This window comes from Procambarus clarkii, chromosome 18 (assembly GCF_040958095.1).
Source record: "Procambarus clarkii isolate CNS0578487 chromosome 18, FALCON_Pclarkii_2.0, whole genome shotgun sequence".
Lineage (NCBI taxonomy): Eukaryota > Metazoa > Arthropoda > Malacostraca > Decapoda > Cambaridae > Procambarus > Procambarus clarkii.
Window position 1 is genome coordinate 2447136 of NC_091167.1, and position 24433 is coordinate 2471568.

Sequence of the window (24433 nt, forward strand, 5' to 3'; positions counted from 1 at the left end):
AGGACGGTGCACCAGAGCCCCCAGGACGGTGCGCCAGAACCCCTCACCAGAGCCCCCAGGACGGTGCACCAGAGCTCCCAGGACGGTGCACCAGAGCCCCCAGGACGGTGCACCAGAGCCCCCAGGACGGTGCACCAGAGCCCCCAGGACGGTGCACCAGAGCCCACAGGACGGTGCACCAGAGCCCCAAGGACGGTGTACCAGAGCCCCCACGAAGGTGCACCAGAGCCTCCAGGACGGTGCACCAGAGCCCCCAACACGGTGCACCAGAGCCCCCAAGATGGTGCACCAGAGCCCCCAGGACGGTGCACCAGAGCCCCCAGGATGGTGCACCAGAGCCCCCAGGACGGTGTACCAGAGCCCCCAGGACGGTGTACCAGAGCCCCCAGGACGGTGCACCAGAGCCCCCAAGACGGTGCACCAGAGTCCCCAGGACGGTGCACCAGAGCCTCCAGGACGGTGCACCAGAGCCCCCAAGACGGTGTACCAGAGCCCCCAGGACGGTGTACCAGAGCCCCAGGACAGTGCACCAGAGCCCCCAGGACAGTGCGCCAGAACCCCTCACCAGAGCCCCCAGGACGGTGCACCAGAGCTCCCAGGACGGTGCACCAGAGCCCCCAGGACGATGCACCAGAGCCCCCAGGACGGTGCACCAGAGCCCCCAGGACGGTGCACCAGAGCCCCCAGGACGGTGCACCAGAGCCCACAGGACGGTGCACCAGAGCCCCAAGGACGGTGTACCAGAGCCCCCACGAAGGTGCACCAGAGCCCCCAGGACGGTGCACCAGAGCCTCCAGGACGGTGCACCAGAGCCCCCAAGACGGTGCACCAGAGTCCCCAGGACGGTGCACCAGAGCCTCCAGGACGGTGCACCAGAGCCCCCAAGACGGTGTACCAGAGCCCCCAGGACGGAGTACCAGAGCCCCCAGGACGGTGTACCAGAGCCCCAGGACGGTGCAACTGAGCCCCCAGGACGGTGCACCAGAGCCCCCAGGACGGTGCGCCAGAACCCCTCACCAGAGCCCCCAGGACGGTGCACCAGAGCTCCCAGGACGGTGCACCAGAGCCCCCATGACGGTGCACCAGAGCCCCCAGGATGGTGCACCAGAGCCCCCAGGACGGTGCACCAGAGCCCCAAGGACGGTGTACCAGAGCCCCCACGAAGGTGCACCAGAGCCCCCTGGACGGTGCACCAGAGCCTCCAGGACGGTGCACCAGAGCCCCCAAGACGGTGTACCAGAGCCCCCAAGATGGTGCACCAGAGCCCCCAGGACGGTGCACCAGAGCCCCCAGGACGGTGCACCAGAGCCCCCAGGACGGTGTACCAGAGCCCCCAGGACGGTGTACCAGAGCCCCCAGGACGGTGTACCAGAGCCCTAGGACAGTGCAACTGAGCCCCCAGGACGGTGCGCCAGAGCCCCCAGGACAGTGCGCCAGAACCCCTCACCAGAGCCCCCAGGACGGTGCACCAGAGCTCCCAGGACGGTGCACCAGAGCCCCCAGGACGATGCACCAGAGCCCCCAGGACGGTGCACCAGAGCCCCCAGGACGGTACACCAGAGCCCCCAGGACGGTGCACCAGAGCCCACAGGACGGTGCACCAGAGCCCCAAGGACGGTGTACCAGAGCCCCCACGAAGGTGCACCAGAGCCCCCAGGACGGTGCACCAGAGCCTCCAGGACGGTGCACCAGAGCCCCCAAGACGGTGTACCAGAGCCCCCAGGACGGTGCACCTAAGCCGCCAGGACGGTGCACCAGAGCCCCAAGGACCGTGTACCAGAGCCCCCAGGACGGTGCACCAGAGTCCCCAGGACCGTGTACAAGAGCCCCCAGGACGGTGTACCAGAGCCCCCAAGACGGTGTACCAGAGCCCCCAGGACGGTGTACCAGAGCCCCCAGGACCGTGTACTCGAGCCCCCAGGACGGTGTACCGGAGCCCCCAGGACGGTGTACCGGAGCCCCCAGGACGGTGCACCTAAGCCGCCAGGATGGTGCACCAGAGCCCCCAGGACCGTGTACTCGAGCCCCCAGGACGGTGTACCGGAGCCCCCAGGATGGTGTACCGGAGCCCCCAGGACGGTGCACCAGAGTCCCCAGGACGGTGTACCAGAGCCCCCAGGACGGTGCACCAGAGCCCCCAGAACCGTGTACTCGAGCCCCCAGGACGGTGTACCGGAGCCCCCAGGACGGTGTACCGGAGCCCCCAGGACGGTGCACCAGAGCCCCCAGAACCGTGTACTCGAGCCCCCAGGACGGTGTACCAGAGCCCCCCAGGACGGTGTACCAGAGCCCCCAGGACGGTGCACCAGAGCCCCCAGGACGGTGCACCTAAGCCGCCAGGACGGTGCACCAGAGCCCCCAGGACCGTGTACTCGAGCCCCCAGGACGGTGTACCGGAGCCCCCAGGACGGTGCACCAGAGCCCCCAGGACCGTGTACTCGAGCCCCCAGGACGGTGTACCAGAGCCCCAAGGACGGTGCACCAGAGCCCCCAGGACGGTGCACCTAAGCCGCCAGGACGGTGCACCAGAGCCCCCAGGACCGTGTACTCGAGCCCCCAGGACGGTGTACCGGAGCCTCCAGGACGGTGTACCAGAGCCCCCAGGACGGTGCACCAGAGCCCCCAGAACCGTGTACTCGAGCCCCCAGGACGGTGTACCAGAGCCCCCAGGACGGTGCACCAGAGCCCCCAGGACGGTGCACCTAAGCCGCCAGGACGGTGCACCAGAGCCCCCAGGACCGTGTACTCGAGCCCCCAGGACGGTGTACCGGAGCCCCCAGGACGGTGCACCAGAGCCCTCAGGACCGTGTACTCGAGCCCCCAGGACGGTGTACCAGAGCCCCCAGGACGGTGCACCAGAGCCCCCAGGACGGTGCACCAAAGCCGCCAGGACGGTGCACCAGAGCCCCCAGGACCGTGTACTCGAGCACCCAGGACGGTGTACCGGAGCCCCCAGGACGGTGCACCAGAGCCCCCAGGACCGTGTACTCGAGCCCCCAGGACGGTGTACCAGAGCCCCCAGGACGGTGCACCAGAGTCCCCAGGACAGTGCACCAGAGCCTCCAGGACAGTGCACCAGAGCCCCCAGGACGGTGCACCTGAGCCCCCAGGACGGTGCACCAGAGCCCCCAGGACCGTGTACTCGAGCCCCCAGGACGGTGCACCAGAGCCCCCAGGACGGTGCACCAGAGCCCCCAGGACGGTGCACCAGAGCCCCCAGGACGGTGCACCAGAGCCCCAGGACGGTGTATCAGAGCCCCCTGGACGGTGTATCAGAGCCCCCTGGACGGTGCGCCAGAACCCCTCACCAGACCCCCCAGGACGGTGCACCAGAGCTCCCAGGACGGTGCACCAGAGCCCCCAGGACGGTGCACCAGAGCCTCCAGGACGGTGCACCAGAGCCCCCAGAACGGTGCACCAGAGCCCTCAGGACGGTGCATCAGAGCCCCAAGGACGGTGTACCAGAGCCCCCAGGACAGTGCAATTAACTGAGCCCCCAGGACGGTGCACCAGAGCCCCCAGGACGGTGCACCAGAGCCCCAGGACGGTGTATCAGAGCCCCCTGGACGGTGTATCAGAGCCCCCTGGACGGTGCGCCAGAACCCCTCACCAGAGCCCCCAGGACGGTGCACCAGAGCTCCCAGGACGGTGCACCAGAGCCCCCAGGACGGTGCACCAGAGCCTCCAGGACAGTGCACCAGAGCCCCCAGGACGGTGCACCAGAGCCCTCAGGACGGTGCATCAGAGCCCCAAGGACGGTGTACCAGAGCCCCCAGGACAGTGCAATTAACTGAGCCCCCAGGACGGTTCACCAGAGCCCCCAGTACGGTGCACCAGAGCCTCCAGGACGGTGCACCAGAGCCCCCAAGACGGTGCACCAGAGCCTCCAGGACGGTGTACCATAGCCCCCAGGACGGCCGGTGCACCAGAGCCCCCAGGACGGTGCACCAGAGCCCCCACGACGGTGCACCAGAGCCCCCAGGACGGTGCACCAGAGCCCCCAGGACGGTGTACCAGAGCCCCCAGGACGGCCGGTGCACCAGAGCCCCCAGGACGGTGCACCAAAGCCCCCACGAAGGTGCACCAGAGCCCCCAGGACGGTGCACCAGAGCCCCCGGGAGTGTGTACCAGAGCCCCCAGGACGGTGCACCAGAGCCCCTCACCAGAGCCCCCAGGACTGTGCACCAAAGCCCCCAGGACGGTGCACCAGAGCCCCCAGGACGGTGCACCAGAGCCCCCAGGACCGTATATCAGAGCCCCTCACCAGAGCCCCCAGGACTCTGCACCAGAGCCCCCAGGACGGTGCACCAGAGCCCCCAGGACGGTGTACCAGAGCCTCTAACCAGAGCCCCCAGGACGCTGTACCAGAGCCCCCAGGACGGTATATCAGAGCCCCTCACCAGAGCCCCCAGGACTCTGCACCAGAGCCCCCAGGACGGTGCACCAGAGCCCCCAGGACGGTGTACCAGAGCCTCTAACCAGAGCCCCCAGGACGCTGTACTAGAGCGCCCAGGACGGTGCACCAGAGCCCCCAGGACGGTGTACCAGAGCCCCCAGGACGGTGTACCAGAGCCCCCAGGACGGTGTACCAGAGCCCTCAGGACGTTGCACCAGACCCCCCAGAACGGTATACCAGAGCCCCCAGAATGGTGCACCAGAGCCCCCAGGACGGTGCACCAGAGCCCCCAGGACTGTGTACCAGAGCCCCCAGGACGGTGTACCAGAGCCCCCAGGACGGTGCACCAGAGCCCCCAGGACGGTGCGCCAGAGCCCCTCACCAGAGCCCCCAGGACGGTGTACCAGAGCCCCCAGGACAGTGTACCAGAGCCCCCAGGACGATGTACCAGAGCCCCCAGGACGGTGCACCAGAGCCCCCAGGACGGTGCACCAGAGCCCCCAGGACGGTGCACCAGAGCCCCAGGACGGTGCACTTGAGCCCCCAAGACGGTGTACCAGAGCCCCCAGGACGGTGTACCAGAGCCCCCAGGACGGTGTACCAGAGCCCCAGGACGGTGCAACTGAGCCCCCAGGACGGTGCACCAGAGCCCCCAGGACGGTGCGCCAGAACCCCTCACCAGAGCCCCCAGGACGGTGCACCAGAGCTCCCAGGACGGTGCACCAGAGCCCCCAGGACGGTGCACCAGAGCCCCCAGGACGGTGCACCAGAGCCCCCAGGACGGTGCACCAGAGCCCACAGGACGGTGCACCAGAGCCCCAAGGACGGTGTACCAGAGCCCCCACGAAGGTGCACCAGAGCCCCCTGGACGGTGCACCAGAGCCTCCAGGACGGTGCACCAGAGCCCCCAAGACAGTGCACCAGAGCCCCCAAGATGGTGCACCAGAGCCCCCAGGACGGTGCACCAGAGCCCCCAGGATGGTGCACCAGAGCCCCCAGGACGGTGTACCAGAGCCCCCAGGACGGTGTACCAGAGCCCCCAGGACGGTGCACCAGAGCCCCCAAGACGGTGCACCAGAGTCCCCAGGACGGTGCACCAGAGCCTCCAGGACGGTGCACCAGAGCCCCCAAGACGGTGTACCAGAGCCCCCAGGACGGTGTACCAGAGCCCCAGGACAGTGCACCAGAGCCCCCAGGACAGTGCGCCAGAACCCCTCACCAGAGCCCCCAGGACGGTGCACCAGAGCTCCCAGGACGGTGCACCAGAGCCCCCAGGACGATGCACCAGAGCCCCCAGGACGGTGCACCAGAGCCCCCAGGACGGTGCACCAGAGCCCCCAGGACGGTGCACCAGAGCCCACAGGACGGTGCACCAGAGCCCCAAGGACGGTGTACCAGAGCCCCCACGAAGGTGCACCAGAGCCCCCAGGACGGTGCACCAGAGCCTCCAGGACGGTGCACCAGAGCCCCCAAGACGGTGCACCAGAGTCCCCAGGACGGTGCACCAGAGCCTCCAGGACGGTGCACCAGAGCCCCCAAGACGGTGTACCAGAGCCCCCAGGACGGTGTACCAGAGCCCCCAGGACGGTGTACCAGAGCCCCAGGACGGTGCAACTGAGCCCCCAGGACGGTGCACCAGAGCCCCCAGGACGGTGCGCCAGAACCCCTCACCAGAGCCCCCAGGACGGTGCACCAGAGCTCCCAGGACGGTGCACCAGAGCCCCCATGACGGTGCACCAGAGCCCCCAGGACGGTGCACCAGAGCCCCCAGGACGGTGCACCAGAGCCCCAAGGACGGTGTACCAGAGCCCCCACGAAGGTGCACCAGAGCCCCCTGGACGGTGCACCAGAGCCTCCAGGACGGTGCACCAGAGCCCCCAAGACGGTGCACCAGAGCCCCCAAGATGGTGCACCAGAGCCCCCAGGACGGTGCACCAGAGCCCCCAGGACGGTGCACCAGAGCCCCCAGGACGGTGTACCAGAGCCCCCAGGACGGTGTACCAGAGCCCCCAGGACGGTGTACCAGAGCCCCAGGACAGTGCAACTGAGCCCCCAGGACGGTGCACCAGAGCCCCCAGGACAGTGCGCCAGAACCCCTCACCAGAGCCCCCAGGACGGTGCACCAGAGCCCCCAGGACGGTGCACCAGAGCCCCCAGGACGATGCACGAGAGCCCCCAGGACGGTGCACCAGAGCCCCCAGGACGGTACACCAGAGCTCCCAGGACGGTGCACCAGAGCCCACAGGACGGTGCACCAGAGCCCCAAGGACGGTGTACCAGAGCCCCCACGAAGGTGCACCAGAGCCCCCAGGACGGTGCACCAGAGCCTCCAGGACGGTGCACCAGAGCCCCCAAGACGGTGCACCAGAGCCCTCACGAAGGTGCACCAGAGCCCCCAGGACGGTGCACCAGAGCCCCCAGGACGGTGTACCAGAGCCCCCAGGACGGTACACCAGAGCCCCAGGACGGTGCACTTGAGCCCCCAAGACGGTGTACCAGAGCCCCCAGGACGGTGTACCAGAGCCCCCAGGACGGTGTACCAGAGCCCCAGGACGGTGCAACTGAGCCCCCAGGACGGTGCACCAGAGCCCCCAGGACGGTGCGCCAGAACCCCTCACCAGAGCCCCCAGGACGGTGCACCAGAGCTCCCAGGACGGTGCACCAGAGCCCCCAGGACGGTGCACCAGAGCCCCCAGGACGGTGCACCAGAGCCCCCAGGACGGTGCACCAGAGCCCACAGGACGGTGCACCAGAGCCCCAAGGACGGTGTACCAGAGCCCCCACGAAGGTGCACCAGAGCCCCCTGGACGGTGCACCAGAGCCTCCAGGACGGTGCACCAGAGCCCCCAAGACAGTGCACCAGAGCCCCCAAGATGGTGCACCAGAGCCCCCAGGACGGTGCACCAGAGCCCCCAGGATGGTGCACCAGAGCCCCCAGGACGGTGTACCAGAGCCCCCAGGACGGTGTACCAGAGCCCCCAGGACGGTGCACCAGAGCCCCCAAGACGGTGCACCAGAGTCCCCAGGACGGTGCACCAGAGCCTCCAGGACGGTGCACCAGAGCCCCCAAGACGGTGTACCAGAGCCCCCAGGACGGTGTACCAGAGCCCCAGGACAGTGCACCAGAGCCCCCAGGACAGTGCGCCAGAACCCCTCACCAGAGCCCCCAGGACGGTGCACCAGAGCTCCCAGGACGGTGCACCAGAGCCCCCAGGACGATGCACCAGAGCCCCCAGGACGGTGCACCAGAGCCCCCAGGACGGTGCACCAGAGCCCCCAGGACGGTGCACCAGAGCCCACAGGACGGTGCACCAGAGCCCCAAGGACGGTGTACCAGAGCCCCCACGAAGGTGCACCAGAGCCCCCAGGACGGTGCACCAGAGCCTCCAGGACGGTGCACCAGAGCCCCCAAGACGGTGCACCAGAGTCCCCAGGACGGTGCACCAGAGCCTCCAGGACGGTGCACCAGAGCCCCCAAGACGGTGTACCAGAGCCCCCAGGACGGTGTACCAGAGCCCCCAGGACGGTGTACCAGAGCCCCAGGACGGTGCAACTGAGCCCCCAGGACGGTGCACCAGAGCCCCCAGGACGGTGCGCCAGAACCCCTCACCAGAGCCCCCAGGACGGTGCACCAGAGCTCCCAGGACGGTGCACCAGAGCCCCCATGACGGTGCACCAGAGCCCCCAGGACGGTGCACCAGAGCCCCCAGGACGGTGCACCAGAGCCCCAAGGACGGTGTACCAGAGCCCCCACGAAGGTGCACCAGAGCCCCCTGGACGGTGCACCAGAGCCTCCAGGACGGTGCACCAGAGCCCCCAAGACGGTGCACCAGAGCCCCCAAGATGGTGCACCAGAGCCCCCAGGACGGTGCACCAGAGCCCCCAGGACGGTGCACCAGAGCCCCCAGGACGGTGTACCAGAGCCCCCAGGACGGTGTACCAGAGCCCCCAGGACGGTGTACCAGAGCCCCAGGACAGTGCAACTGAGCCCCCAGGACGGTGCACCAGAGCCCCCAGGACAGTGCGCCAGAACCCCTCACCAGAGCCCCCAGGACGGTGCACCAGAGCTCCCAGGACGGTGCACCAGAGCCCCCAGGACGATGCACGAGAGCCCCCAGGACGGTGCACCAGAGCCCCCAGGACGGTACACCAGAGCTCCCAGGACGGTGCACCAGAGCCCACAGGACGGTGCACCAGAGCCCCAAGGACGGTGTACCAGAGCCCCCACGAAGGTGCACCAGAGCCCCCAGGACGGTGCACCAGAGCCTCCAGGACGGTGCACCAGAGCCCCCAAGACGGTGCACCAGAGCCCTCACGAAGGTGCACCAGAGCCCCCAGGACGGTGCACCAGAGCCCCCAGGACGGTGTACCAGAGCCCCCAGGACGGTACACCAGAGCCCCTCACCAGAGCCCCCAGGACTGTGCACCAGAGCCCCCAGGACGGTTCACCAGAGCCCCCAGGACGGTGCACCAGAGCCCCCAGGACGGTGTACCAGAGCCCCCAGGACGGTGTATCAGAGCCCCTCACCAGAGCCCCCAGGACTCTGCACCAGAGCCCCCAGCACGGTGCACCAGAGCCCCCAGGACGGTGTACCAGAGCCCCCAGGACGGTGTATCAGAGCCCCTCACCAGAGCCCCCAGGACTCTGCACCAGAGCCCCCAGGACGGTGCACCAGAGCCCCCAGGACGGTGTACCAGAGCCTCTCACCAGAGCCCCCAGGACGCTGTACCAGAGCCCCCAGGACGGTGCACCAGAGCCCCCAGGACGGTGTACCAGAGCCCCCAGGACGGTGTATCAGAGCCCCTCACCAGAGCCCCCAGGACTCTGCACCAGAGCCCCCAGGACTCTGCACCAGAGCCCCCAGGACGGTGCACCAGAGCCCCCAGGACGGTGTACCAGAGCCTCTCACCAGAGCCCCCAGGACGCTGTACCAGAGCCCCCAGGACGGTGCACCAGAGCCCCCAGGACGGTGTACCAGAGCCCCCAGGACGGTGTATCAGAGCCCCTCACCAGAGCCCCCAGGACTCTGCACCAGAGCCCCCAGGACGGTGTACAAGAGCCTCTCACCAGAGCCCCCAGGACGGTGCACCAGAGCCCCCAGAACGGTGTACCAGAGCCCCCAGGACGGTGTACCAGAGCCCTCAGGACGGTGCACCAGACCCCCCAGGACGGTGTACCAGAGCCCCCAGGATGGTGCACCAGAGCCCCCAGGACGGTGCACCAGAGCCCCCAGGACTGTGTATCAGAGCCCCCAGGACGGTGTACCAGAGCCCCCAGGTCGGTGCACCAGAGCCCCCAGGACGGTGCGCCAGAGCCCCTCACCAGAGCCCCCAGGACGGTGTACCAGAGCCCCCAGGACGGTGTACCAGAGCCCCCAGGACGGTGTACCAGAGCCCCCAGGACGGTGCACCAGAGCCCCCAGGACGGTGCACCAGAGCCCCCAGGACGGTGTACCAGAGCCCCAGGACGGTGCACCAGAGCCCCCAAGACGGTGTACCAGAGCCCCCAGGACGGTGTACCAGAGCCCCCAGGACGGTGTACCAGAGCCCCCAGGACGGTGTACCAGAGCCCTCAGGACGGTGCACCAGACCCCCCAGGACGGTGTACCAGAGCCCCCAGGATGGTGCACCAGAGCCACCAGGACGGTGCACCAGAGCCCCCAAGACTGTGTACCAGAGCCCCCAGGACGGTGTACCAGAGCCCCCAGGACGGTGCACCAGAGCCCCCAGGACGGTGCGCCAGAGCCCCTCACCAGAGCCCCCAGGACGGTGTACCAGAGCCCCCAGGACAGTGTACCAGAGCCCCCAGGACAGTGCACCAGAGCCCCCAAGGCGGTGTACCACAGCCCGCAGGACGGTGTACCAGAGCCCCCAGGACGGTGCACCAGAGCCCCCAGGGCGGTGCACCAGAGCCCCCGGGACAGTGCACCAGAGCCCCCCAAGGCGGTGCACCAGAGCCCCCAGGACGATGCACCAGAGCCCCCAGGGCGGTGCATCAGAGCCCCTAGGACGGTGCACCAGAGCCCCGAGGGCGGTGTACCAGAGCCCCCAGGACGGTGCACCAGAGCCCCCCAGGACGGTGCACCAGAACCCCCAGGACGGTGTACCAGAGCCCCCAGGGCGGTGTGCCAGAGCCCCCAGGACCGATGCACCAGAACCCCCAGGACTGTGCACCAGAGCCCCACACCACGTCAAGTAAGCACCAATAAGGCCAGTCCTACTTAACCAGACCACAATAACGTTCCACTGTGAGAAGTGAGGTTTATTACAATAGTATTTTTCTCATTTTGTAAACATACTCACCAAAATTATATTATTTTATTGTGTGTTGTATTTTCGTCTCGTGTTCCTATCCTCTATTACCACAAGTGTGTCTCACCTTCTCGGGCTCGTCAGCGAGGTCGAAGTCGAGGTGGACGAGGCCGGCGGTGTTGTCGACGTTCTTCCACTGGGCGACGCGGGTGCCGGCCGGCGTCTGCACCCAGACCTCCGGGTACTGCCGGGGACACCAACACATTACTTGTCAGACCTCATGCAGTGGTCAAACATTTAGCCCTTCAATCACTACTTAATAAAATTATGAGAGATACTGGTTAAAATGGATTGAGTTATCTCTCTCTCTCTCTCTCTCTCTCTCTCTCTTCTCTCTCTTCTCTCTCTTCTCTCTCTTCTCTCTCTTCTCTCTCTTCTCTCCTCTCTCCTCTCTCTCTCTCTCTCCTCTCTCTCTCTCTCTCTCTCTCCTCTCTCTCTCTCTCTCCTCTCTCTCTCTCTCTCTCTCCTCTCTCTCTCTCTCTCTCTCTCCTCTCTCTCTCTCTCTCTCCTCTCTCTCTCTCCTCTCTCTCTCTCTCTCCTCTCTCTCTCTCTCTCTCTCCTCTCTCTCTCTCCTCTCTCTCTCTCTCTCTCTCTCTCCTCTCTCTCTCTCTCTCTCTCTCTCTCTCTCTCTCTCTCTCTCTCTCTCTCTCTCTCTCTCTCTCTCTCTCTCCAGACAACAGAAGAAGAATTGAAACAGGAATTTCCTTAAGTACTTTCGTATTAATGCATCTTCAGAAGGAGTGATTTACAGGTCAAGTATTGGACATATATAGGCAGGAGAGAGTGGTAGAGTGAGGTGAGGTACAATGACAAATGAATGGGAATTAGGTGGACACAAATATGAGCCGCATAAGAACTGCAGAAGGCCTATTGACCCATACGAGGCAGCTCCTATTTATACCCACCAACAGACCCACACATGGATAATAATAGCATAAGATAGTAAATATTTAAAATTAATTAGTGAGACAAATGTGTATCAATGATCCTACTCAAATCGCCCTTTAATTGATCTATCAAAAATGGATCTAAGTTATATAGACCACTGCTAATGTTCAAATTACTTTCTTTTGTAATCTGTGTGAAAGCAGATTCAATTATGTTCCTGTTATAGGTGCTTTTACAATTCATTATTGAAGAAGCCATCTCCCAATCAATTTGGTGAGCATCTTCTGACAGATGAACAAACAAAGCATTAGACAATTGGTCATGTCTTAAAGAGTATTTATATTGTGAAATTCCGCATTTCAAATCATTAGATGTTTGCCCAACATAGAACTTATTACAGTCTTTACAATGTATTTTATAAATGACACAATTATCACTACGAGGGCTGTTTCTAACTAATAGCTTACCAACAGTATTTTCGTAGCTAAACAATACATGTATATCAAAAAGTTTCAAGGCCTTGACAATATTCTCAAACCCAGAGAAATATGGTAAACATAACTCATTCTTTAGGCGATTTTTTTACTGCATATATTATTATAATATGTACAGCGTGCTCTGCTACGGCAAACTTCCAAAAAACTCAGTTGGTAACAAAGCTTGAGACCAATCGAATCAATATTCTTAAACTCTTCATCTAAGAATTCTGGACTCACAACTCGAAGAGCTCTTAGATACATTGAAGAAAAATTGATTTTTTTCACATTGTATCTATGCCCTGAAAAATAATGAACATAAGATAAATTATTCGTAGGTTTTCTGTAGATACTAAACTTTAGTGAAAAATCTTCCCTATGAATAAGTACATCTAGGAATGGCAAACATTTATCAATTTCAGTCTCCATAGTAAATTTTACAGCGGTGACTTGATCATTAAGTTTGGCTACAAATTCGTCTGTGTTTACATCTGAAGGCCATATACACAAAATATCATCAACATATCTAAACCATGGAATGACTCCAGGGGTAATTTTTGAGACATTTCTTTTCGAAGAATTCCATGTACAAGTTTGAAAGCAATGGCGATAAAGGATTCCCCATTGCCATTCCAAAAGTCTGTAAATAATACTCATTATTAAAGGTAAATTTACATTCTTTAATGCACAACTTAACAAGATTGACAATAATATCAGCAGAAAGAGGGAAAATATGATTCATTAGTTCACGAGCAAGATAATCAAGAATATCATCACCCGGTACCTTTGTAAACAAGGAACAAACGTCAAAACTGATTAACTTTTCATCAGGAGTGACAGGAATACTATTAAATTTGTTACCTAATTCTAGAGAATTAGTCAAATGAGAAGAGGAAATATTTCCTAACAATGGGGACAAGATTTTGGTGAGCCATTTAGAAAGCTTGTAAGAAATGGATCCCACGGAACTGGTCAGTAGAGACGTTGAGGTAACTCACCGGGTCAGTATAGAGGTTGAGGTAACTCACTGGGACAGTAGAGACGTTGAGGTAACTCACCGGGTCAGTAGACACGCTCAGGTAACTCACCGGTTCAGTAGAGACGTTGAGGTAACTCACCGGCTCAGTAGAGACGTTGAGGTAACTCACTGGGTCAGTATAGAGGTTGAGGTAACTCACCGGGTCAGTAGAGACGCTGAGGTAACTCACCGGGTCAGTAGAGACGCTGAGGTAACTCACCGGGTCAGTAGAGCCGCTGAGGTAACTCACCGGGTCAGTATAGAGGTTGAGGTAACTCACCGGGTAAGTAGAGACGCTGAGGTAACTCACCGGGTCAGTAGAGACGCTGAGGTAACTCACCGGGTCAGTAGAGACGCTGAGGTAACTCACCGGGTCAGTAGAGACGCTGAGGTAACTCACCGGGTCAGTAGAGACGCTGAGGTAACTCACCGGCTCAGTAGAGACGCTGAGGTAACTCACCGGGTCAGTAGAGACGCTGAGGTAACTCACCGGCTCAGTAGAGACGCTGAGGTAACTCACCGGGTCAGTATAGAGGTTGAGGTAACTCACCGGGTCAGTAGAGACGCTGAGGTAACTCACCGGGTCAGTAGAGATGCTGAGGTAACTCACCGGGTCAGTAGAGACGCTGAGGTAACTTACCGGGTCAGTAGAGACGCTGAGGTAACTCACCGGGTCAGTAGAGACGCTGAGGTAACTCACCGGGTCAGTAGAGACGCTGAGGTAACTCACCGGGTCAGTAGAGACGCTGAGGTAACTCACCGGGTCAGTAGAGACGCTGAGGTAACTCACCGGGTCAGTAGAGACGCTGAGGTAACTCACCGGGTAAGTAGAGACGCTGAGGTAACTCACCGGGTCAGTAGAGACGCTGAGGTAACTCAACGGGTCAGTAGAGACGCTGAGGTAACTCACCGGGTAAGTAGAGACGCTGAGGTAACTCACCGGGTCAGTAGAGACGCTGAGGTAACTCAACGGGTCAGTAGAGACGCTGAGGTAACTCACCGGGTCAGAAGAGACGCTGAAGTAACTCACCGGGTCAGTAGAGACGCTGAGGTAACTCACCGGGTCAGAAGAGACGCTGAGGTAACTCACCGGGTCAGTAGAGACGCTGAGGTAACTCACCGGGTCAGTAGAGACGCTGAGGTAACTCACCGGGTCAGTAGAGACGCTGAGGTAACTCACCGGCTCAGTAGAGACGCTGAGGTAGGGTCCTGTGAGAGTGAGGATCCTGAATTTGACATTCTGGCTGGGCTCGTAAAGGTACTTGTCCGTCTGGACGAAGGTGATGTCGTTGCTCTTCTTGAGGGTGAGAGAAACAGTGCGGTTGAGCTTGGCGCCGCCCACCACGCCCGCCACGTGTAGTGAGTGGGTGTACACCGAGGAACTCGGCACCGACACGTCATAGCATGAACCTGTCTTTCCTGGAACACGGAACAGTAACTCTAGTTGTCTATATATATATATATATATATATATATATATATATATATATATATATATATATATATATATATATATATATATATATATATATATATATTATTAAATATGACCGAAAAAGTAAGATTAATAATTCTAACACGAATTTTCTCAATCTTTCGTACATTTCTTTTCACTGTTGGAGGTAAATCAAAAATCAATTCTCCAAAATTAATTTTTATTTCTAGTCTGACGCGACACGAGCGCGTTTCGTAAAACTTATTACATTTTCAAAGACTTTAGTTCACAAATACACAACTGAATAGAACTTACGCATCTCCGATTTTATATCTACATTTGAGTGAGGTGGAAGGGGTGATGTGGCATTAACACAAGACAGAACAAGATGTGGCATTAATAGGGTATTAATTTCATCAACACAAGACAGAACAAGAGGTGATATTAATAGGGTATTAATTTCATCAACACAAGACAGCGATAGCAGGCGGCTTGACGTTTGCGAGGCACTACACATCAAGAAGTCAACACCAGCAATCAACAGCCAATTATTGCACAACTATATTCTACCCACCTCAAGACTCCGCTCCAATATAGAAGCATCAAGAAATATGGACCAATAGGCTTTCTACAAACACTTCTATTCAATATCCATTGTTTCGTGTTCTGTCTTGTGTTGATGAAATTAATACCCTATTAATATCACCTCTTGTTCTGTCTTGTGTTGATGAAATTAATACCCTATTGATGCCACATCTTGTTCTGTCTTGTGTTAATGCCACATCACCCCTTCCACCTCACTCAAATGTAGATATAAAATCAGAGATGCGTAAGTTCTATTCAGTTGTGTATTTGTGAACTAAAGTCTTTGAAAATGTAATAAGTTTTACGCAACGCGCTCGTGTCGCGTCAGACTAGAAATAAAAATGAATTTTGGTGAATTGATTTTTGATTTACCTCCAACAGTGAAAAGAAATGTACGAAAGATTGAGAAAATTCGTGTTAGAATTATTAATCTTACTTTTTCGGTCATATTTAATAATATATGTCTACAGGAAAGACTGCTACCAAAATATACTAATATATATATATATATATATATATATATATATATATATATATATATATATATATATATATATATATATATATAGGTAGCCGAAAAAGTTAGGTTAGGTAGTCGAAAAAACATTAATTCATGAAAACTTGGCTTATTAGGCAAATTTGGCCTTGCATAGTAGGCTGAGAAGTGCGTTCTGGCTATTAAATACGACATATATATATATATATATATATATATATATATATATATATATACATATATATATATATATATATATATATATATATATATATATATATATATATATATATATATATATATATGTCGTACCTAGTAGCCAGAACGCACTTCTCTGCCTACTATGCATAGCCCGATTTGCCTAATAAGCCAAGTTTTCATGAAATAATTGTTTTTCGACTACCTAACCTACCTAACCTAACCTAACCTAACTTTTTCGGCTACCTAACCGAACCTAACCTATAAAGATAGGTTAGGTTAGGTTAGGTAGGATTGGTTAGGTTCGGTCATATATCTACGTTAATTTTAACTCCAATAAAAAAAAATTGACGTCATACGTAATGAAATGGGTAGCTTTATCATTTCATAAGAAAAAAATTAAAGAAAATATATTAATTAAAGAAAACTTGGCTTATTAGGCAAATCGGGCGTTGCATAGTAGGCTGAGAAGTGCGTTCTGGCTACTAGGTACGACATATATATATATATATATATATATATATATATATATATATATATATATATATATATATATATATATATATATATATATATATATATATATATATTTATATATATATATTGTGACGATAATCTCCTTCAAGAGATTGAGCCTGCTCTTCCCCCCAAAAATACGTCACTACAAATATATAAAACTACTATGGAAGAAATGTCCAACAACGACAACAACATCTCCAAGGTTTGCCAGAGAGCAAAACGTATGCAGCCAGGAACACCTGCTCCAGCTCAAACCGCCAAACTACCTGTCTTGTTGCCGGCTCCTCGCTGATTGGCCGCCGGTCTAGCTGCAACTGCACTCACCCACCATACTACTTGATGTCTGGGGCCGCCACGACCTCAGTCCTCAGAATATTCAGTGCTTTCATACGGTTAACACTTCTTCCTGGTAGACTAAAGCTTTGGCTTACGTGTACTAAGAGAGGTGATAGCTTAAAGCCAATATTCCTGCACCAATACTTACGTTATTTGCACTTCTTGTTATTGCTCACTTGTCTTAACGTAACTTTTCATTTTGCCATTTAATTATTCTTATTATTTTGATTGATTGATTTTATTATACGAATTTGTATGTCCATTTTATTCATGTTTTGTTTATTTAACGTAATTAAAATTTCATTGTTAAAGTTTACTTGTGTTTTGTGTGTCTTCTCCTTACCTTACCACAGACGAAGTTCCAGATTTTCTATTTTTTTTTAATTCTATGTGACGAGGCCATACCCCTAGCTTTGAACAGCCGAACACCAACGCGTTACCGTCACATATTATATGGGGGCCTGTCCTAGGAGCTTCACTCAGGTACTGGTGCCAAGTGGTAATTTATGGTAAGCGTATTTAACTTTGTTAATGTAGCTTTTACTATTTTTCATATTCAATTTCATTTTTTATATGGTGCAGTGTATTGTGCATTACGAGAGTAACATATGGTGAAGGTGAGACAACTTTGGATTACGTGGTGACTGTAGGCCGCAGTCATACTCTTAATTGGTCATCTCTCCCTCCGTGTTATTACTCGTGTTTACCATCTTTGTCCCTTGGATATTTCTCATTTTGACAGATCATCATATTGGTACCCTGGTACTGTGGTCTGCCCCGGGTCAAGAGCACCCAATCTTCTGCAATCTGACTGTAGGAGGACAAAGAGGGCCATAGTTCCTCTAGCTCGAACTTTAGTTGCTGAATTGGGACCTCAGCAGCAGTTCTCGTCACCAGTTGACACCTCGCACCCCTACACGTCAGTCAGAGATGATGATACATACAACGGTAGGGAATTAGCTTACTTTTTCAGAGCACAAAAGTTCGCTAATTCTGTAAGTATCATATTAAATTCAGTAGGAAAAACTTGCTTTATGTCATATAGAGACTCGGCAAGGTATGCCTACATCCTTGGACTACCAATTTTACTTTTGAGGCAATTTACTGTTTCATTTGTTTTCGAAACTCTGTTTCATTTGTTAGTAGGATTTTCTTGCCCTTATCCTCTTACAGGAGTACCGGGTACAAGATTTCCTGCGCCCTTGATTTAAATTAATCATTTAACATCTTATTCTTAACTTTAATTGTTAAAGATCCCACAGGATAGGTATCAGTTGCCACGTTGTCCTGTTTCTGACATTCACTATAACTGAATATTCGTGTTACATTTATTTGCTAATTTCACCATGTTTCGTCTCCAAGCTTTCCGTGCAAATCCAGCAGGTGAAATAGGGACTTTAAGTCGTGCCAAGAGGACTGAATTACAAACTCTTGCACATGAGTATCAACTAGAAGTTCCCTACCAAGCCAACAAAAATGACCTACACAACCTGTTGCTGGATTACTATTTAGAGCAAGGTAAGATAGACTCTGAAACTCATGAAACTTACTATATTGCAGATAAAACTGATTTGGCAACGATGAAACTCAAACTAGAGCTGGCCAAGATTGAACGTGAGCAGCAAAGGGAAGCCGCTGCCATACGAAGGGAAGAACACGAACGTGAGGCTGCCTTGAGGAGAGAACACGAACGTGGACTCGCCCTCCACGAACGTGAGGTCGCCTTGCTCCGTGAACGAGTACAGCTTGAAACAAAACAACGCGAGTTGGAGATGCAACGCGAGCATGACAAGCAACAAGCGACTCTGGCTCTAGAGTGTCGTCAACGCGAAATCGCCTTGGAAACTTCACACTTCACTCAACGCCAGCAAGCTACTGCCAATCTTCCCGTCAGTTTTAATATATCACATGCAAGTAAGTTAATGCCATCCTTTGTAGAAGCAGAAGTTGATGTGTTTTTTACCACCTTTGAAACCCTTGCTAATCAACTCAGTTGGCCTGTCGACCAATGGGCCACACTTCTCAGAGTCCATCTTACAGGTAGAGCTGCAGTCACACTCAGTAATTTGACGTCTGAGAATGACTACCACACTCTGAAACAAGCAGTGTTGGACGCCTACCTCCTCTCTACTGAAAGTTATAGAAGGAAATTCCGTGACCACCTGAAGGCAAGTACCACTACCTTCCTTGAGTTTGCTAACACAAAACGGAGATATTTCATGAAATGGCTGGAAGCAGCACATGTCTCTACTTTTACAGAACTCGTCAACCTGATGCTTGTTGAAGAATTCTTGAGACGTGTGCCGCCTCCTGTCCGTCTCTACTTAGCAGATAAAGAAGAAACCGACTACCTGAAGTGTGCTAAGTCGGCTGACACTTACAGCCTCATCCACCGGCTGACACCCGAACAATCCTCCAGTAAGAAGTCGTGGTCCAGTTACGAGAAAGTGAGCCCCGATCAAGCTGGTTCGCAACTGTACTGCAAGTATTGTAGACTCTATGGACATACCATAGACAAGTGTGGTAAGTCTCAATACAAGGGAACCACTGACCAACAAAAACCCAAACCAACTCCTCCTAAGTCCGGTAAGCCTGTGATGAATGTTGGTGTTAATGTTAATGATCTTTCTCTTTTCAGTAACCACCTGTATACTGGAACTGTCTCTGCCAACGGTTCAAATCCGGAGGGACGTTTCAAATTGAAGATCTTGAGGGACACAGCGGCTCTTCAATCGATCATCTTGAAGTCGGCTGTGCCCAACATCGTCTACACCGGAGAAACTGTCTTCATCACTGACCTCACTGCTACCACTCCATACCCTCTCGCCAGAGTCCACCTGGATTGTCCCTACGTGAACGGAGAAGTCCAAGTCGCCATCAGGGAAAAGCCTTTTCCCATGCCTGGAGTGCAACTTCTCCTAGGCAACGACTTGGCAGAAGACCTGCAACCGACCAACCTGATCGTCATGGACAAACCCCAGGTGTGTAACTCTGTGCCAATAAACCCTATTCTAGAGTATGTTCCAGCAGAGGTTCAAGAGAGTGATGAAGTTTCTCCCCCGGTTCTCGTGACCACCCGTGCACAAGCCGCACGTCCACAGCCAGCTGACTCTACTGCTACCGCTGTCCCTCAAGACCCTCAGAAACTACCCCCGCATCTGACCAAGTTGGAGTTCCGTAAGTTGCAGAGGGAAGATCTTACTTTAACACCATTGTTTTTCCAGGCTGAGACTCAACCCGACAGTATTCCTGGGTTCTTCCTAGAGAACGACTTGCTCTACCGCTGATATAGACCCGGTAAACTGAAGGAGGAGGACGATTGGGCCAACATCGAACAACTTGTGATTCCTACCAGCCTGCGGCCCACTATTCTACACCTGGCCCACGGAGCACTCTCCCACTACGGCTTCAACAAGACTTACCATGGAATTCGTCAAGACTACTACTGGCCAGGTATGGTAAATAGCGTCAAACAGTACGTTAAACAGTGTCATACATGTAAGATGGCAGGCAAACCGAACATCTCCATTCCCAGAGCGCCACTGATTCCCATACAGGTACCTGCGGAACCTTTCCACAGACTCATAATAGACTGTGTTGGTCCTTTACCTCGGACCAGTTCGGGTAACGCCTATATCTTAACCATCCTGTGTCCTACCACCAGATTTCCCATAGCAGTTCCAGTGAAGAACATCCCGGCTGCTACGGTTATAAAACATCTATTGAAGATCTTCACTCAATACGGATTTCCCAGGGAGATTCAGAGCGACTGTGGTACCAACTTCACCAGTGATCTCTTCAAAAGGACACTGGAGGAGTTCAACATCAAACAGGTATTGTCCAGCCCCTATCATCCTGCTTCACAGGGTTCTCTTGAACGTAGTCATCAGACTATCAAAGCACTCTTGAAAAAGTTTTGTAGTGAAACCTCTAAGGATTGGGATAAGCAAATCGACCTTATAATGTGTATTTACAGAAGTCTTCCCAATGAGTCCCTAGGAGTATCTCCTTATGAGATGCTCTACGGCCGTAAGTGCCGTACTCCCCTTAAGGCTTTCAAAGACTCTCTCAGAGATGCCACCTTCAGTGAGCATCAGAATGTGCCCCAGTTTCTTCAAAACCTTCAACACATTCTAGAGAGAGTCCACCGCTTTGCCCATGATAATCTATTGAAAGCCCAGGAGAGGATGAAGACTCATTACAACCAGACCAGCAAAGTACGAAAATTTAAGCCAGGAGACTTCATTCTAGCATACTTCCCTATCCCAGGTTCACCTTTACAAAACAGGTTTTCAGGACCCTACCGCGTCCAAGAGTGCAGAAATAACAACAACAACGTCATAGAGACTCCAGATAGGCGGCGGAAGACCCAGCTGTGCCACGTCAACCTCCTGAAGCAATATAATGGTACTCCTCCCACTGTCCTGACTAACTGTTCTACCTTCACAGAACCCTACAACCACAGTGAGACCGTCCCAGCTTCTCCTCCCGAAAGCACTGACAAGGAGTCAGCGCTTTCTAATTCCGAAATCCTTAATGATCTTCCCAAATACTTTCAGGATAATAATCGTGCTCCTTTGCCCTATTCTAATTCCACTCTCACCTCGTCAGATAAGCCCTTCATCCTCCATGTCGACGCCAGAGGTACCGACGTTGGTGGTGTCGTGATGCAGCAACGAGGCGAGAAGAATACACCTGTCAGCGACTACTGCTACAAGGAACTACAGAACAATTGGCAAGGAGCTACTCTTCATCATCCTGAAGCTCCAGCACTTCACTCCACACCTGAAAAGTGCTCGGTCTACCATCAACACGGACCACACCACCCTACACCTCCTGCAGCACGCCCACTTCTCATCTCAACGTCTTCTACTATGGGCTTGCTAACTGCAGAAATTCAACCTGGAGACATGCTATACCAAGATTCCGACAACATCTTAGCCCATGATCTCTCCAGAGTTTATGAAGAAGAAGCGACTCCATCTATTACTCCACCACATAACGACGTACTTCTTCCAGAACCGCAGGCTTCGGGGGAGAGTTGTGACGATAATCTCCTTCAAGAGACTGAGCCTGCTCTTCCCTCCAAAAATACGTCGATACATCTATATAAAACTACTATGGAAGAAATGTCCAACAACGACAACAACACCAGCAAGGTTTGCCAGAGTGCAAACCGTATGCAGCCAGGGACACCTGCTTCACCTCAAACCGCCAAACTACCTGTCTTGTTGCCGGCTCCTCGCTGATTGGCCGCCGGTCTGGCTGCAACTGCACTCCACCCACCATACCACTTGATGTCTGGGGCCGCCACGACCTCAGTCCTCAGAATATTCAGTGCTTTCATACGGTTAACACTTCTTCCTGGTAGACTAAAGCTTTGGTTTACGTGTACTAAGAGAGGTGATAGCTTAAAGCCAATATTCCTGCACCAATACTTACGTTATTTGCACTTCTTGTTATTGCTCACTTGTCTTAACGTAACTTTTCATTTTGCCATTTAATTATTCTTATTATTTTGATTGATTGATTTTATTATACGAATTTGTATGTCCATTTTATTCATGTTTTGTTTATTTAACGTAATTAAAATTTCATTGTTAAAGTTTACTTGTGTTTTGTGTGTCTTCTCCTTACCTTACCACAGACGAAGTTCCAGATTTTCTATTTTTTTTTAATTCTATGTGACGAGGCCATACCCCTAGCTTAGAACAGCCGAACACCAACGCGTTACCGTCACAATATATATATATATATATATATATATATATATATATATATATATATATATATATATATATATATATATATAATATATATTTATTATGTGTTTAAACTTTGTATTCTTGATATGGGAGTAACGCGTATATAACATTTAATCAACAACAGGGTGTCGATTTGTGGAAGCAAGAGTGGCCAGTAGACGCCCCGTCACGAGGACATGTTTGTCAACTTAAAAATGTGACTTTGGTGATTGTCTCCAGTGTCCGTCGTGGTGTACTAACCTGCTGGAATGTCTAGAGTGGTCTGGGGAATGATGGTGATGTTCCGCTCCTCAGGCAGCTGCTGGTAGTCGTAGGCGGTGACTGCTACCGTCAGTTTCCCAGCTGGAGCTGACGGGTCGTCCACGACCACACACAGCTGGGCTGTTGTTCCTGCCACCCATTGCTTGGGCGTGGTCACCACGTAGCCTCTGTGGGGGGCACGGCGAACTGTTAGTCCTTGCCTATCTGCACCATATGGAACACCAACTCAAACAGAAGCAAGGTTGTGTATCAATTCATATAAATTAATACAAACATGCCTAATGCCAAGCAATAATTATTTATTGGCATTAATTAATGCCAATCATTAATTATCATATATAAAAAATAATTCTAGCCAGATGTAGAAACAAGTGTAATCTTGGTACTAGGAAAAGGACTCCAGTATTGACTTATAATCCGGGAGAATATCTATGAAGAATAACAATGGTTACTTTTCCATATCCTGCCAATTTAAACTAAACTGTGTTCGCCCTATAGTTTACTCTCAACCTCCGTCGTTCACACCAACTACTAAACATCTGCCACAACGGTCAGTGTGTCCTCATGACGCACATATTGTCTCATCAACACCTGTTTAATCCCTCGTTTCTCAAAATAATATTGAAAACTATAAATATTTGAAGGTAATTTAAAACTCTCTTTAATCAACCAACATTATACAGGACTCTTGACCTGTCGTTATGTGGTATTTATGTTCTTTTATTCTCCCATGGAGATGTTTGTCAGTTTGTCCCACAAACAATTTATTGCAAGTTTTATAAAGGATTTTCTTAGCATCAATTATACGAATTGAGTGTTTTATTTATCAAATTAAATTTCCTAAATGCTATATTCATAAACATTTATTTAGACATTTCATTAACATTTTCATGAAATGCTAGAATTAATATTTATTACTTTATAATCTCTATCAAACTTAAGGCATTTTCTGAAACTTTTCAATTTTTAGTATTTAATAAAATACTTTACTATTTAAATAAAATATTTAGAGTATTTTAAGGTGAATTCGTTTGGGAGAAGATGTAATTGGTTGTCGAATATTACGCTGATGGGATTGGTTTAGACGTGACTCATATTTTCTCAGGAGAGAAAAATCTTAGACAGTAACAATGTTGTGTTGATATAAGCTCAGACTGGACTTAGACAAAACAATCTTGTATCATTGCTGGTGACAACAACAATGTGATTACTGAAATTCAGTCAAGTTTCCTTGTCTCTGATGTCCCCTGCATACTGTTATGGTACCTGCAGTACTGCTTGACACCTTGTCGTCCCCTGCATACTGTTATGGTACCTGCAGTACTGCTTGACACCTTGTCGTCCCCTGCATACAGCTATGGTACCTGCAGTACTGCTTGACACCTTGTCGTCCCCTGCATACAGCTATGGTACCTGCAGTACTGCTTGACACCTTGTCGTCCCCTGCATACAGCTATGGTACCTGCAGTACTGCTTGACACCTTGTCGTCCCCTGCATACAGCTATGGTACCTGCAGTACTGCTTGACACCTTGTCGTCCCCTGCATACTGCTATGGTACCTGCAGTACTGCTTGACACCTTGTCGTCCCCTGCATACAGCTATGGCACCTGCAGTACTGCTTGACACCTTGCCGTCCCCTGCATACTGCTATGGTACCTGCAGTACTGCTTGACACCTGGTCGTCCCCTGCATACTGCTATGGTACCTGCAGTACTGCTTGACACCTTGTCGTCCCCTGCATACTGC

General features: G+C 53.5%; 1 protein-coding gene across 1 annotated transcript in view; it reads right to left on the reverse strand.

Annotated features, from left to right (window-relative positions):
* Positions 1 to 24433, reverse strand: part of LOC123753511 (pregnancy zone protein-like) — a 176535-nt gene that overhangs the window by 89020 nt on the left and 63082 nt on the right. The window contains exons 2-4 of the mRNA XM_069326611.1: positions 22665 to 22852; positions 14271 to 14509; positions 10776 to 10892 (exon numbers count right to left, since the gene is read on the reverse strand). Of these exons, the coding sequence (XP_069182712.1) occupies positions 10776 to 10892; positions 14271 to 14509; positions 22665 to 22852 (544 nt within the window). The remainder of the gene's footprint in view (positions 1 to 10775; positions 10893 to 14270; positions 14510 to 22664; positions 22853 to 24433) is intronic.